This window comes from Dasypus novemcinctus, chromosome 4 (assembly GCF_030445035.2).
Source record: "Dasypus novemcinctus isolate mDasNov1 chromosome 4, mDasNov1.1.hap2, whole genome shotgun sequence".
Lineage (NCBI taxonomy): Eukaryota > Metazoa > Chordata > Mammalia > Cingulata > Dasypodidae > Dasypus > Dasypus novemcinctus.
Window position 1 is genome coordinate 76,303,636 of NC_080676.1, and position 16,792 is coordinate 76,320,427.

At 35.1% G+C, this 16,792-nt stretch overlaps 1 protein-coding gene across 2 annotated transcripts in view; it reads left to right on the forward strand.

Moving 5' to 3' along the window:
• The window catches only part of CCDC14 (coiled-coil domain containing 14), a 37,140-nt gene that overhangs the window by 2,773 nt on the left and 17,575 nt on the right, over window positions 1-16,792 (forward strand). The window contains exons 2-9 of one of the 2 annotated variants that reach the window (XM_058295675.2): window positions 2,436-2,491; window positions 2,813-2,885; window positions 3,129-3,198; window positions 3,291-3,419; window positions 11,219-11,455; window positions 11,568-11,662; window positions 12,526-13,042; window positions 15,659-15,800. In XM_058295675.2, coding sequence (XP_058151658.1) covers window positions 2,436-2,491; window positions 2,813-2,885; window positions 3,129-3,198; window positions 3,291-3,419; window positions 11,219-11,455; window positions 11,568-11,662; window positions 12,526-13,042; window positions 15,659-15,800 — 1,319 coding nt within the window. The remainder of the gene's footprint in view (window positions 1-2,435; window positions 2,492-2,812; window positions 2,886-3,128; window positions 3,199-3,290; window positions 3,420-11,218; window positions 11,456-11,567; window positions 11,663-12,525; window positions 13,043-15,658; window positions 15,801-16,792) is intronic. The other variant, XM_058295676.2, reaches the window with a different exon arrangement.

A 16,792-nucleotide genomic window follows, 5' to 3' on the forward strand; every position in this document is an offset into this window, starting at 1 on the left:
AGAGAGAAATTATAAGATAGCCCTTGAGCATTATGTTGCGGAAAGTAAGAAATAACTAAAAAAATGTTGGGGACATGTCAAAATGATACAAGAACTAATTTGAGGGTCCACTGATTGAATCTGGCACAATTTGAATATCACCATAAATAATAATAGATCATAACCCATTATATAGAATAAGAATCAATGAGTCCATATTGATACACATAAATAAAGAAGGAAAAGTGTTGCCTTAAAGTTCAGTATCAACTAGTAAATTTAGAAAGAATGATGTAGTTAGGAAATTAACATTTGACGAACATCACGATTCAGACAAGAATCATCCATGGATGCTAAAACTGCTAGATTGAAGTTTGATGCATAGGATATCTACATAGACTCAAGTGTCTCCACACAAAATACTGCATAGTTATAAAGTTAAAAATAGTAACTTTACAGGGCAAAAACCTGGCAGGCACTATCTTATGCAAATAAAATTTACATCATCAGTGACATCATGTGCTTATCATATTTGTTGAGAAGAACACAACATCCATTTTGTGGTATTCCTGCCAAAAATGTATAACCTGAGTTAATTATGAAGAAACATCAGACAAATCTAAAATGTAGAGGGACACTGAGAGAAGTAAGTGGCCTGTACTTTTCAAATATTGTCAGTATTATAAAAGAAAATGGTGAACAACCTGGTGAACTGTTCCAGAGAGATATGACAACTTAATTCAAGAGGCGATTCTGGATTAGACATGGACCAGAATATTTTTTTAGAGGGAATGTATTGGGATAATTGGCAAAATTTGATTAATGTTTCCTGATTTTGACCATTGTAGTGTGGTTATATGAACGAATGTACTTGTTCATCTGTAAGTAGAAAGAAAAGCATTCATGCTTGCAGTTTACTTTGAAATGGTTTAGACAAAAAAAATACATGTATAGATGTTGAGAGAGAAAATGGCAAATGTTGTAAAATGTCAACAATTGGGGAATTTGGGTAGAGGGTATGTAAGTGTTCTTTGTACAATTATTTCAAAATAGAAATATTTTTTAAATTGGAAGGAAATGTACCAGTATGATATTTGTTACTGTTTGAGTGCTTTTACCCTGGGTAATTTTCTTTTCCTGATTTTCTATAAGGTAGCCTCATTTGTAGATTTTTTTGGAGAAATACCATATATAATTTTACAATTATGCCATACATTTATCTTGGGCAGTATATATATATTTTAATTTGAAATACAATAATTATGATGGATGTTTTTGGATTTGGTCCAGGGTATAGCAGCACCATGATTTGGATCTTTGATTCTAGCCAGGGCACCAATACAGAATTACCCAAAGGAAAAGACCCTGAGAGTTGATGTGGGGACCAGGGAAGCTACATTACATGGGGTCTTATTTCCTACGGTGTTGGTTCTTACTCCTGACTTCATGACCTTCATCATATTCCAGTTGCCTCCAGGAGAAATAGAACTCTTTCAACCCAATTTTTAAAATGGATTTCCAATAGTGTTCTTAGAAGGAAGAGTTTATTTCATGATTTCAAACAAATAGTAGGATGTAATATAACTCCAGAAATTTTGATAGTTCCTACTCAAAGCTGTCTTTGGGTGAAATACATAAATACGTCAAGAAAAAGTATAAACTAAGCTGCCAACTGTCACTACATCTGGAGGTTGGAATGAAGGGGGTGAATTAGGGACTTTAACGCATGTCTTTTATAAATTGTGTTTTGAGTAGAGATTATATGTATTCATATCAAATTTTTGATAAAAAGGCAAACCATGAAGTTTATTTTCTTGTTCTGTTCCCCAGATATTCAGTTTCCTTTCCCAGAGGCAATCACTATTATCTGTTTCTTTTAACTCCCAGAGATCTGACTGCATGTAAAAGCAAATACATGATTTTTTTTTTTCCACAAAAAGCCCACGGGTGTTAATTTTGTAATACAAATTTTTAAAAATTGCTACATGAGTTTAAAAAGAGAAAATTAAAGAATAAGATATAGATAAAGAGGAATGATAGTTTTCATATGCTGGTCTTGTCAAGCATTCTGAAGAACATTGATAAATGGAATCAGTTATGAACTCTGCCCTATCCCTTGAATTAACTTGTATATTTTGAAGAATTTTGGGAATATACAAAATACTCAGGTGTTGAGAATAGATTAAATTTACAGGATTAGGTATTTCTGGTCAAAATAATATCTCAATTTTTTTTTTTCAGCTTAAATACACTTGAACAAAAATATGTGTTGCTTGCTTGACACTTTACATAGCATAAATAAGTTATTGTACAATAGTTAAATTACAATCCTGAATTTTTAGAATGTACACATTTATAAAAATGAATAACATTTTAGGTTTTGTCAAGACAGCCTGTTGAAAATATAATAGAAAAATGTTTGTCTATGTACTGTAATATAATGCATTATGTCATAGGTGTTGTCTTCAGGAAGGCACACTGGATCTGCTAAATTAACAAATGGAAAGAAAGGGTAAGTCTTAAAGAAGTTTACAATTTCAGGAAGTCTTAAGAGTTTTTCAGGTTTTTGGTCTGGACTGTATTTCGTCTACTCCAAAAAACTAGATAGGCCTTCACAAACTCTGAAGAACCTTTTATCTCTGCCCATGTTAATCATTTTAATGTTTAACAGTCTTTACAATTTTCATCATGGCCTAAATAAATCTCTCTTACACATGGTTGGACAAGATATCTTGATCAACCTTTCCTGGAAAGAAAATTACTACATGTTAATATATTTTGGGAAAAATGTATTTTTAATATTTGTAAGAATATTAACAAACTTGTTTTGTAGGACCCATGCAAGAAAAGTATCACGTTTTAATGTAGATTCTGGCTGTACCATCCATTCTGACTCAGAAAGTCAGGTAAGATTAAACTGATAGATACATATACACTATTTTAATTAGTCTTCAGGTAAAAGCTAAGAGGGAAATAGAATGCAAAAGTAAAGTATAAATTGGTTTAAGGAAGTATGAAAGCTTATGGCTATAAAATATTTTTTCTCCTAATAATAAATTGCTTCTAAGTAATTTAAAAACTGTGTAATGTATTGTTTTCCTGCAGTACAATTTTATATACATGTTTTCTAAATGACTTTCTCCTTACAGACTGAACCTGTACAAGGACTTGATGGTTGTGCTTCTTTACTGCAGTACATTTTGAGAAATGAAGATTCAGGTTTTATTTTTTAAATATGTCTTTGCTGACCACCTTTTCTCAATTATGTAGTTCTTTTAATGTTAATGAATTTTTGTTTTAATTGTAAATAGGTTCAGAAACAGCATATTCAGAAAATAGATATAATTTCATTTCCAGACCGTTAGAAGGCAAAAGATATGGATCTAAAAAGAAAGGACCCGAAAAGCATGCTGTTCCTTCAGTTGTCAGGAAAGAAATTTGTAAGCATTTTTTTCTCCTATTTACTTAAATATAATCCATAATTCGGGGAGGAGGGGTGAAAAATTACCAGATTTATGCAGTTGTCTTTCAGTTCAGTAATGTTCTGGTTATTCAGGTGTGTCTGTATGCTTAGGCTTCTCTTTCAGCTTCTAACCTCTGAGTAGTTAACTTTGCTCGCTATCACTTTCCCCAGAGAATGGGTAGAAAAAGAGATGATGGGTTTTGTAGGAGGAAAGGTTCAACCTCAGAATGGTAATTGGGAAGCTTCTAGAGTTATCTTTGTTCTCCCTGCCATTTGTTTTCATGAACAATAACAAGTTGGTCATGTTGCAGTTTTATATTTATAAATACTAATTGTTTTAAAAGTGTATGTATACATCTTAAATAGGTTCTTAACTTGTTGAGCTCCATAGTTAGAATACATAGTACATATTCCAAGTTGGAAAATGTAAGAAAAGAGTGCCTGTCGCCAACTCGTGGTGGATATAGCTGTTGGTGTTTTACACCTTCATAATTAACTTTGCTGACTTGATTAGCATAATAATTCATCAAACAGTTCAGAACATGCTAGTTTTGATAATGTTGTTCCCTTAGAGACCTATAGAAAAGATAGCTCATATGGAGATGAAAATGTCCAGAATAGGAATCCGTATAGGCAGGAATGCGTCTAGCTAGTGCCACAGTTCAGGTGGTCCAGAAATGTCAGCACAGGAGTGCATGCTTAGATTCTAACTTAGGCAAGGTGTGGAGTCTGGAAAGTCATCTAAGGCAGCAGCCCTGGATATCAAGAGATCCGGATCCAGGCAAAGAGGCTGAGTAAATGTGGATAGGACATTCATAGGAATAAAGGTTGAGGTCCCAGATGATCTTGAGTAAATGTGGATAGGACATTCATAGGAATAAAGGTTGAGGTCCCAGATGATCTTGAGTTGACAGACTAAGGCAATGGAAACAACTTAATTCAGTCCTCCCTAACCCACCTTGGAGACCAGTATCATGTATCCTCATATGCTCTATACCTGTGCTGTCCCAGATAGTAGCCACCAGGCACATATGGCTGTCGTGCACTTGAAATAGGGCTAGTGCAACCAAGGAAATGAATTTTAAATATTTAATTTTAATTTCAAAATTGCTGCTTGATCAGTTACTAGAAAACTTGTAAAATATATTTAGAATAATTTGAATATATGAATCTACTTTTTCAGCTATATATTTTATTAAATCTATATACAGGTCAAGTATTTCTGATGAAAATTTAACATCCAGATTGAGATGTACTTTAAGTGTAAAATATACACTGCATTTAGAAAACTTGGTACAAAACATTTTTTCAATCTAGGTTTTTATACATATTACTTTTTTTTTTTTTTTTTTTTTTGAGGTACCGGAGCTGGGGTTTGAACCCAGGGCCTCATATGTGAGAAGCCAGTGCTCAACCACTGAGCCTCATTGGCTCCCCTGAATTGGTTTTTTCAGTTTGTTTGCTTGTTGTTGCTGTTGTTGTTTTTAGGAGGCATCAGGAACCGAACCCAGGACCTCCCATAAGGGAAGCAGGCAGTCAACCACTTGAGTCACATCCACTCCTTCCAATTACATATTGAACTGTTAATCTTTTTGATATATTGATTTAAATAAATTATAAAAATTACTTTTACCTATTTTGTTTACTTTTTTAATATGGCTCCTGAAAATTTTTAAATTATATATGTGGCTTGCATTATATTTCTATTGGACAGCATTGGTCTAAACCAGGGATTAGCAAGTTATAGCTAGTTTTGTTTTGTAAAAATGTTTATTTTTTTTATTGCGTAAGTAAAGTATTATGGAATTACAGCCATGCGCATTCATTTATGTGTTTTCTCAGCTTCTTTTGTGCTAGCTTACTACTAGAATTGAGTAATTGTACCAGATACCGCCTGACCTGCAAAGCCTAAAATATTTACTATCTGGTCTTTTAAGAAAAGGTTTGCCAACTCTTATTCTAAAACTCTTAAAGCAGAGGCCTATTTATTGGGGCCCAGTGGACAAAGAAAGGAGTGGTAGCACCAATTGTCTCTTTTTCCATTCTTGTGCTTTTTGACTCAAGGCAGGTTATTTCTTGTCCAGGGCATCCTTCCTTGAGGAACTCTCACTTGGGATAATGTGACAGATAGTGAGTGTATGGCAGTAAGTTGTTGGATTCTGACTTAACTGCTTCTGTCAATTGGGATTCCAAAAAGAAGCAGACGGTAAACCTCAAATTAGGATAAGGACTCATTACAAAAATATGCCTGGGGTATAGGAACACCATAGGGATTGTGGAGTAACCCATTCCTGTCAGCTGCAGCAGGAGCAGCAGAGCTGTTATCATTTGTAGGCCTTAAGAGATGAAGAGAGGGAAAGGTTACTGGAATTCAGAAAGAGACTATTATGTAGAGTAGGCCTCCTTGAAAAGAGCACTGAGCTTCCTTCAAGGGACATAGCCAGCCCAAGATGACCTCTCGGAGCGAGTTGCAAATACATACTCTCACATCATGCTTCTTCCTTTCCTTGAAATGCCAAGATTTCCACTGGCTTGAACTCAGTGGGAGCCCTTTTGATGTCAGGTCTTGGATTTTATTTTTATTCTCATTACAAACTAATAAGTTAGTCTGTTACCATGTCATGGATGCTGGCAGAAGAAACATGATTCTTAGGTCAGAGACAAAGGACTTTATTACTCACACACAGTAAGCAGTATGTGTTCCAGCATATTTGGGTTGGTTTCCCCTTCCTCCCAGTTCCCGCAGTATTGGTGTGGTGGACTCGCAGGGGGTGGTGTGAGTTTGGGTTGTAGTTGAGGATAACTGAACTTGGGGAATCATTGCCTTTATAGCAAGTAGTCAGGTAATTTGCTCTTTGTCCAGAGGGAAACATCTCTTAAAGTTGCTTGCTGCAAACACAACTCTAAGAAATGGCCTAGATAAAGTACTTAGGTCAATGCCTCGCTTCCTTGGCATGCTCAGCAAGACATGTAGGAGCAGGAGATACCCATGAAGGAATATCTTTCTCAACAGTGTAATCCATATATATCAGTATTCCAGGGAGAATAAGTAGAGACAAGTAGAGGATGGGTTTGGGGGACCATATAGAAAGTATCTGGCATTCTGGGTACCCAGCATTCAATTCTTATTTGGGTTAGAGTCACATCAGCTGTTCTGGTCTGTGATCATTGTTATTGACCTTTCCTCCTGACTTTTGTTATCAGAAGGAAGGGCCTGCTTCCCATGGACAACCTGATTTAGGGTTGTAGTAGTACAAATTAGTTCTCATTGAGTTATTTACACTCAGCCTGCCTCATTAGATGCAGAAGGCTCCTTCCCTTTGTTTCAACTGCTCTGTCTTTTTTAGTTAACCAAACTGAAGTCCTATCTATAAAGGAACATATTATTTTATGGTTAGCAGCTTTTAACTAGAGGAAGGTTTTTGTTCTTTTAACACAATAGTCAACAATACACAAAAAACATGCTCAGCACTTACTCTCTTTTCCATATCTCCCCAAGTGAGGTAATCATAAGTAGAACTTTAAGGAATCTCTTACAGCATGTTAACTTATATCTGTATCATTTTAATTTTAAAATACATTATCTTACTATTTGGTGTTAATCCTCTTCTGGAGCCTCCTTCTGTACTTTCTGTCTGGGACCTGCCTGATCATAGAGTATCTATGGAGTCAAGTAAGCCCAACTTCATGCATAATGGGAGTAGGGAGGCAGAAAGGCAGTTCCAGACAAGCCCTGCACTTACCTGGGAGTGCTTCTGATACTTAAAAAAAATTTTTTTTAATAAGCAACTTTTTTTTTAAGATTATTTATTTACTTTTCCTCCCACCCCTCGTTGCTTTGCTCTTGCTGTGCTTGTTTGTTGTGTGTTCGTCTTCTTTTTAGAAGGGAGTGGAACTGAACCTGGGACCTGCCATGTGAGATGGAGGGGCTAATCACTTGAGCCACCTCTGCTCCCTGCTTTGTTCTGTTTCTCATTGTGTTTTCCTCCTTGTGTCTCTTGTTGTGTCATGTTGTTGCATCAGCTTGCTGCACCAGCCTGTCGTGTCAGCTCACCGTCTTGCTTGTCTTCTTTAGGAGGAACCAGGATCCAAACCCATGACCTCCCATGTGGAGGTCAAGCTTAATTGCTTGAGCCACATCTGTTTCTCAAGCAATGTATTATATTCAATAATTTTGAACGCTTTGGGCATGTGACTGCTTTTGTTAACATACATATATTGCTGCCCTCACCTTGGGGAAATAAACCACTCAGGTAGTATCCTTTGAACTTTGATTACCCCCATCAAGGCCAGGTATTCTTTTACATATTTCTAATTATAATAAGCATAAAATTGCTCTTATTTGCATTAGATGTTCTATTTTTGGGCAGCAGGAATTTTCATCTGTCAGACAATGGAGCAATATCTAGTGCTTATATAGCAGCTATATATATATTTCAGGAATTCAAGGACTGAAAAAGTTTTATGGGCTGAATAAATGAATGAATCCCTTTCATGAATTCCAGTGGTTTACAGATGAATTTATCAGTTGACACCTATTAAACATATTGCCATTCCAATCTGTTAAGTTGCAGATTTTCAGTAGGATGCTTTGTGTAATTAAACAAAAGCAAGAAAAAAGATTTCATTTGTATTTGTGTAAAAACAAGCTAATTTTGTTGTTCGTAGTGGTTTTGTTTTTTTTATTTTAAAATTATTTAGTAGCAATAGAAATGCAATTTTCTTTGTATATCCATTTATGATGATCACTTGTCTTCTTGGATTATTCGCTTTTAAAGCTTTTAAATACAAATATGCAACTTCAGTAGAGTTTCATATGGACTGAGGAACAAACTAAGTTGTTTTAATTATAAAGCTTTTAGAGTTTATTAGTTTATCTTGGATGATGGCATCTGTTGGCAGAGACTTAACATTGTAACTCACCTTTATCAAAGATAGTGAAAACCACTCCTGGAAGAAGGTAAATGAGAACCAATGCCTAGGAGGCATTAGTGTGAAATCTGAGAATTCCTCAAACCTCAGATTCTTACTTTAAGGAGCCAAAGGTGATCCAAGAGCAAAGGAAGAATATATGTTGCAGGATGGCCATGGGCTGAGTACAATTTCACCCTCTATCATTTTGGATTTCAACATTAAATATTTTGAAGTTTATTAACCAGTTTTGTTGTAGGTAATCTAGTCAAATAGTGAAAAATAACTTATTACTTTTGATTTTAATCAACTCTTTCAGAAGGAACATGCTTGGAGGTATATATCAAAGTCATATGAGAAGATTTATTAATATGAAATATTTATTTGCAGCCATTGGTAAAAGATACAACATTGAGTTCTTACTATGTCTCGATATTGATTCGAGCACTTTACAAGTATTATCTTATTTCTCACAACTTTATGAATTAGATACTCTTATTATTACTATTTTTCTGATGAGAAAAAGGAGATCCAGAGAGATTAAATAATTTGTTCAAAGTTACTCATCTGATAAGTGTTAGAATTTGTATTTAGGCCTGACAAGTGAATACACAGAAAGAGTATCTGTCTCAAAAGGAAGCATAACCAAGTAAAAATGGAAGCATGCAATATTACCAACCATTTTCATAGTCAAATATTAATTTAATAGAGTCATTCTTTAAATTTTTCCCCCACTTTTGCTAGTTATAGTATTTAATCTGCTTTTAACTTTTTTTTTCTTGCTTTTACAGATAAGTTTTATGCTTTCAGCAATGTTTTTATATTCAGTAAACTGTATATTATATATTTGGAGGATTTCATGCAATTTTAAAAATTTAACTTCATTTTTTTAAAAATTGAAATATAACTTTCATAAAGCACATGCATATCTCAGTACAAGTTTTGCATCTGTATACATGCTTGTCACCACACAGATCAAAATAAAGAACATTTTCAGCACCTTACAAATCTCCCTCCCATTTGGTATCCTCACCACCTCCACTACTACCTTTTCCCTCACCTCAGGATTACCACTATTCTTACTTCTGTCTCCATTGGCTGGTTTTGTCTGTTTTTTAACTTTGTATAAATGGAATTTGTACCCTATGCACTGCTGTATCTGACATCTTTCACTCAGCCTTATGTCTGTTAAATGCATCCATTTATTTAGTTAGTTATGTGTATCAGCAATTAGTTCCTTTTCATTAATGTATATAGTGTCCCGTTTTATGAATTTATTTACCCATTTCTACTATTGATGGCTATTCGGGTGTTTTCAGTTTTTTGACTACTATGAATAAAGTTGTGTACATTCTTGGTACCTGTCTTTTTTTTTTAAACTCCCCCCCCCCCGCCCGCCCCGCCATGGCTTGCTTGTTGTCTGCTCTCTGTGTCCATTCATTGTGCACTCTTCTGTGTTTTTTTTTTTTTTTCACTTGTCTCCCTTTTTATTGCATCACCTTGCTAAGTTGGCTCTCAGCGGTGCTTGCGGGCTGGGCAGCACGCCACGGCACTTGCGGGCCAGCGGTTCTCCGCAGCGTGCAGGCGATCCTGCATTCACAAGGACACCTCGGGATGCAAGCCCAGGGCTCCCATATAGTAGATGGGAGCCCAACTGATTGAGCCACAGCCACTTCCTGGTACATGTCTTTTAATGGACATAAGCACTCATTTCTGTTAGGTTTTGAATATAACCAGGAGTAGAATTTCTGTGTCAAAGTATATATGTATGTTTATCTTTGATAGGTACTGCCAAAAACTATATGTGTTTGTAAATCTGTTTATTTTCTAAATTTATTTCATTTCCTAATAACCTATGACCTACCAGAACACTCTCATTTCTGTTAATAGTCTTTAAAAAACATTTGGGAAGGGGATCTTATTAGATAGGGAAATAGATTTCAAATTTTGGTACTGATCTATAAAGTAGTGCTGTATAGAAAACTCTGTTGTTTTTCAATTATTTGTTTATTAATACGAGACCTACTTGGTATATAAAATAATGCCATGTTCTATGGGAGAAAATAATGAAATATAAGATACAGCCCTGACTAAAGAAGGTTATAGTTTAGTTAGAGGGATAAAAGAATAAAAAGATAAGGCAATATATGATATATGATTTGTATAGACATGTACTCTGTGATAGTGACAGTGATTTGGAAAGTTTCGTGAAAGAGGCACGATGAGCCTTGGTAAGTGGGTAGAATTGAATTGGAATGGATAGGTCATCATGAGCCATGCTATAGAAGAGTGAGAAGGGACTGTTGGGTAAATTGAATATGGCAAGATAGCTGAAGGAGTAGATTGTGCTCAGGCTTTGGAGACCTTAAATGCCAAGTTAAGGTATTTCTGAAGGTGCAATGTGTAGATTTAAGCCTACTGTTCTTGATCTTTTCTTCTTTATAGCCAAAACATCAGAACTGTTTAAAAGCATTCTGTTTTTCTATCCCATTTTTCCCTTAGAGTATAAACTAGACAAGGGGCAATGTGAAGCATTTTTATTGGACTTTAGGGAGAATGTGATATCCTTAGGAGCTCTTTATATCAGAATATAATTGAAAGAGAGATTTTATAAGTAGCATTTACTGGGAATGTTAAAGAATAGTATAGATAATTTTTTACTGGGAAAACTTAATTTATTATCTGCGGGCTTTCAAAAAGAATTTCAGATGATTTTCTGTAGGGATGGTAATAATATAGCCTTTCTGTGAAGTTCAGAATGTTGAATTAAGCTAATTTTGAGAATCCTTTTTAACCTGAGATCCTATGCTAAAAGTATTTGAAGAATCCTATTTTAACAACTTTCTTTTCCTTTTTCTACATTAGTATCTTCAGATAATAAGAAACAGGTACCTAATGAAGCTTCTGCTGGAAATGAAAGAGACTCATCAGGCATAGCACAAAATCGGTCATTGCAAGATCATTATAGAATGTATTCACCCATAATATACCAAGCCCTCTGTGAGCATGTGCAGACTCAAATGTCACTGATGAATAGCTTGGCTTCAAAGAACACCCTTAATAGTATTCCTGCTGTACCCCCCCAGACTGTGTCTGGTTCTGGTTAGTATGAATAATTTTTCAAAAATCATGAATATAAGCTCTAATTAAACTGCCTGGGTATTTTATAAGCAGTATGCAATGTGAATGATTTTCTCTACCTTTTATCTCTTAGAATCTCAGACAACTCCACGTTCTAGTTACAACCTATCTATGTCCACCCCAGTCCAGTCACCTCCGCGGCCACCTTGCCTTCCAATGGTTCATTCTGTGCGTACAGTTTTTATACTATGCAAGTAATTATTCACTTAAAAAAATTGTCATCTTGGTGAAAACTGAATTTACTAATCATATCTTTTTGTACTAGGTGGTAAAGGCCAATTTTTTTCAAGATTATTTTTTATTTTAAAAGTTGTACCTGTTCATTAAGGACAGTAGTGGGAGGAGGCAGGGCAGAGAACAGTATAAAAAAGAGATCACCCATACTTATCACCTAGGCACAATTGCTGTTAACACATTAAAATAGAGTGCTTTCTAGTCATGTAATTCTCTGTAGGTTTTGTTTTTGTTTTTTGTTAAATTTGCTTTCTTTTTAAAAAATAGTTGTAATGAAATTTTATACAGCTTTATATGCGGCTATTTTTTTCACCTAACATTTTGTTGTAAAATGTTTCTCTATAAATATGCCTTTTGTAGATTTTTAATAAGTGGTTATTGCTGTATTTAGGGGCTATACCTAGTCTGTATTTTTCCTCTATGGTTAGATTTTTAGGTAAGAGACAATTTTTCACCACTTTAACATTTCTGTAACTGTGTTTTTGTAAAAGCTGTTTGTATGAGTTTAGTTTCTTAGAACAAAATTTTCTGAAGTGCAAATGTCAGAAACGACTAATGATGTCATTAAAACGTGGTATTTCCAAAGAATCTATTTTAGTCTCAGCCTTATAATGTTCCCATATTGCAGAGTAAACTAATAAAGCTTTAAAAACCTAGAATCTGTGTTGTACTGACAAGAAATCCAGCTTACTTGCTGCTAATCTGTAACTCCATCATTTTGTAAGATTTCTCGTTTGCGTTTTTGCCTGCAAGTCAGTGCTTGCACCTTTGAAGACTTATTTTTTTTCTTTCTACAGGAAGTTCAGACTGATGATGACAACCAGTTTACATTACAAGGTAAAACATTTTGTGTGAACTGTACTGATAGTCTAAGGAATTCCTTCAATAACAGTCCTGGAATTCCATGCACCCTGCCAAAAACTGATAAATCAGCTATTCCAACGTATCAGCAGCTGGATCTTGCTAATGAGGTTCTGCTACAACAAGGAGTTCCTAAGGAAGCAAACCTACTAAAGTGTTTCCAAACATATACATCTGCTTTGTGTTCTCATGGAAAAGAAACTCATCTGGGCAATCATACACACCGAAGCCCCACACGATTACAGCCAACTTTCTTGGCCACTAATGAAGAAAAATGTACCAGGGAACAAACTGGAGAAATCACACGAGAAGGAAAGGATTTAAACATACATGCACAAGAAGCAAGAATAGCCAAGGATGTACAGAAGGCAAAAAATGTGAACCAAACTACTGAAAAAGTTAGAGCTCTCAAGTATTTGTTAGGAGAGCTCAAGGCCCTGGTAGCAGAACAAGGTAGATGAGTTCTTTGTTATTTTCTGTAGCATGATGATATGCTAAATAGTAGTGTCATATTATTTAACCATCATTTAAATTTAGAATAATCTGCATGGAGTTTGCTTTATTTTCCATAGAACTATGTCTTGAGCTTGGTAAGAAGTGAATTCTGCCCCTTTATGCCTATTTTTTAGGTTTTGATCCCTTCTTGTTCCTTGTGGATTTAAAATGTGTAGGGAATATCAAACACTCAGACTTTTGCCTGAAAGTGTGCATTCATTTTACTTGATCCAAAGCAACCTTGTAAAGATTCAACCAAAGAGAATTTGTGGACATAAAATGCCATGGTAACCCATCTAAAAATGATCTCCTGGAGTAGACTAATTATTTCTCCTATTTTAAAAAGATGCAGATTTTTTTCCCCTATCATTGCTTTAATAATCAGTTGTTAATATTTAACAAATCTCACTTTGGGAAAAAGCCCAAATATTTTTTATGCCCTTTTTAGTTTGCTTTTAGGATTTTTTTTTTTTTAATTAAATCAAGAAAAATGTCATAGGTGGAGGTATATGATATTTGAGCCAGGTTGTATTCATTTATTTTCATTATGTTTGTATTTTCTAAAGTAATGGCTTTTTATTTGGTATGAGTTACAGGTTTGTCATTTTGGAAAGTACAGTAATTTATAGTAGAAGCATGATATATTTGCAGATTGATAAAAAAAAATACCAAATCTTAAAATGTATCTATAGGAATAAAACGTCATTAATCCAAATGTTTAATGTATTGAAATTCCTGTGTTTTCAGACCTTTAACTTATTACCATTCTCTTAACCAAATACTTAATCATGATAACAATAATAGTGGCAATATCAATTATTTATTGAACACTTACATGTGCCCAGCACTGTGCTAAGTGTTTTATATGCATTATCTCATTTAATCCTCACAGCAATCCTATGAGGTAATATTATTGCCCCCATTTTACAGATGAGGAAACTGAGGCTTGGAAAACAGTTTCATTTATTCCTCTCAGCATCCCTATGAGGTACTGTTGTTATCTCCACTTAAACATGAAGAAAGCTAGGCCTGAAGAGTTAAATAACTTAAGATTATATTGCAGGAAAGTGGTGGAGCCCTGATCTCTGCCTTCAAAGCCCATGAGTGAGACTGTTGTACAGGCAATCGGTAGAGGACTGCTTGGTAATTGGACACAGTAGTCGACTGTGTGTATGTACTTTTCATCAGGGTATGAAAATGCCCCATGGAATTGAGTAATTTTTTGTAACTTAGCATATACTTTAGAACTTTTTGGGGTATCTGTATTAGCCAGGTTCTCTAGGGAAACAGAAACAACGAGATATCTGTCAATAGTGTGCAGTTTTATCAGAGTCTCTAACATGACCAAGGGGATGCACAAGTTGAGGTTCCACAGGCAGGTGGCAAGTCCACTGAAGGTTCTTGACATGTTCTGGGAGATGTTGACTGTCCAAAGATGAGCTGGGAAATTCTCACTCAATGCTGGAATCACTTCCCCTTTTAAGGCATTCCACTGATTGGATAAAGCATCACTCATTGCTGATGGCAATCTCCCTGACTGATGTCATTGTAATCAGCTATCTATGATTTACCACTGCAGTAAAGTCAATGGTGACTAAAGTCCATAAATACCCTTTTATTAGTTTGCCCAGTGCTTGTTTGAGCAAACAAGTAGGCATAATTACCTGGCCAAGTTGACACAATAGCCTAACCATCATAGCATCTGATGGTTAATATTACAATTCTTGCATGTTTTAAGAACACAGGTAATTAGAATGAGAATGAGGGAACAAAAAAAAGGACAAAAGATTAATATCCACCTTCCATCTGTGTCTGTTTGCCTACTCCAAAAAATCCACTCCCCACAGTAATAAGAATGGTACAGCTTTTGATACCACATCAAATGAGGCCTGGTTCGTTGTGTTAAATCTAGTGTTTTAAAATTAAATATTAAAACCTAAATTTGGCATACCTCCACTTAAATATTTTTTGAAATTAAATACCTAAGGTAAATTATTTGTTTATGCCAGCATCAAGGTAGCAGTGCTCAGAGATGTGTTCACCAAATGCAATAAATGTCTCATGATGGTGGAGGAGGTTGTTGTTATGGGAGGAGTGGGGTCAGGGGGGTGGGGGGTATGTGGGGACCTCATATTTTTTTAATGTAACATTAAAAAAATAAAGACAAAAAAAAAGGTAGGGTTTTAAATGTTAATATTGTGAGCAATTATAGGAGACACTGTAGCAATTGTAGGAGTCCTATATAGTTTTTTGGTAAAATAAACTAGGAGATATGTGTAAACTACCGTCCTATTATACTCTATAACTGAAAAAAATCACTAATAAATTTGCGATTTAAGATTAATCTTTAATTTACTGAACTAAATATCTTGAGAGTTCTTCTGAATAAGCAAATGCAGGCAACAAAAATGAGGAACTGGGACTTGTATAATAAATTCATAAATAATTTAGTTGAATTTACTTATAGTCCATATGTACATATCTATAACATTTTTCTTAGTAATATGTATGGATGATCTTATCCCAAAACAATTTATATTATTGTTTTTACTCATTTCTCCTGCCTTTTTATAGGGGATTCAGAAATTCAAAGGTTGACTGCAGAAGTGGAAGAGTGTATAGTTCTGCTTCCAGCAGTAAGTGGATACACAAATATTGAAGTTGAAATAGCACTGGCGATGCAACCACTAAGAAGTGAAAATGCTCAGTTACGCAGGTAAGAAAAGCTCTTTGAATATTTTCATCTTGTATGCAGAGATGCCCTGGGCCAGAACAAAAGTGCCATATGGGATATCTAAGACTCCGTAAAGAAAATAGACTTGCTGTCTTAATATGAGTCTGCTTTTTTCCCTCCATTTTTCAAAGATTGTCAACATTCTCTTAATTCTTTCCTTGCTTTACCTACTTCTTTTACCCCTGTTGCCACTCGGTTGGTAGTGTGTAAGGGAGAAAAGAAAGTATCTCAGTGTATTTGTCAGGTCATTTTAGGCTATGCTTTAGTAACAAACTCCAGCATCTCAGTTGGCATAGCACAGCAAAAGATTATTTCTCCCTCATGTCCAAGACCAAAATGAATCACTGGAGCATCTCTTTCATCCTATGACTCAGGATCTAGGTTCTATCTAAGATAACATCTTAATAACATCTTAACTTTGAATATTTCGGTGGTGATCACAAGGCCACCACTCCAGGGTCCATTTGCTAACATACTTTGTAGAGAATCAAAGCACATTTGCAGGTACTTCTGCACTCTGAGAGGGCATTACAGTTGTATCAGCTATAGACATTATATAGGATGAGACCTGCACAAACATTTTTAGGAAACTGGAAAGCAATAAAATGGGATTCCTAGTTTGAGAGTAAGGTTTAGGTTTATGAATCTGAAGCCTGCAAAGCCACAGCACCTAGTGAGATTTACTCTCTTAGGATTACTTCTCCAGAGATATCAGTCCAGAAACTGAGATATAAGATGGTGTTACCAGATTTAAATTCTAATAATACTATCTTCTTAAATTCTAATAATGCTGACCTAATTTAGGATCCCTATAATATCATTAGTTTTCCAAAATCTGGAATAAATAAGAATAATGGTAATAAACAGCAAACACTACTATCAGCATTTATTAACTGTTACATGCCAAGCACTATTGTCCCTTATATGTGTCTTCTCTTTAATGCTCACAACACCCCTGTGAGGTAGGTACTATG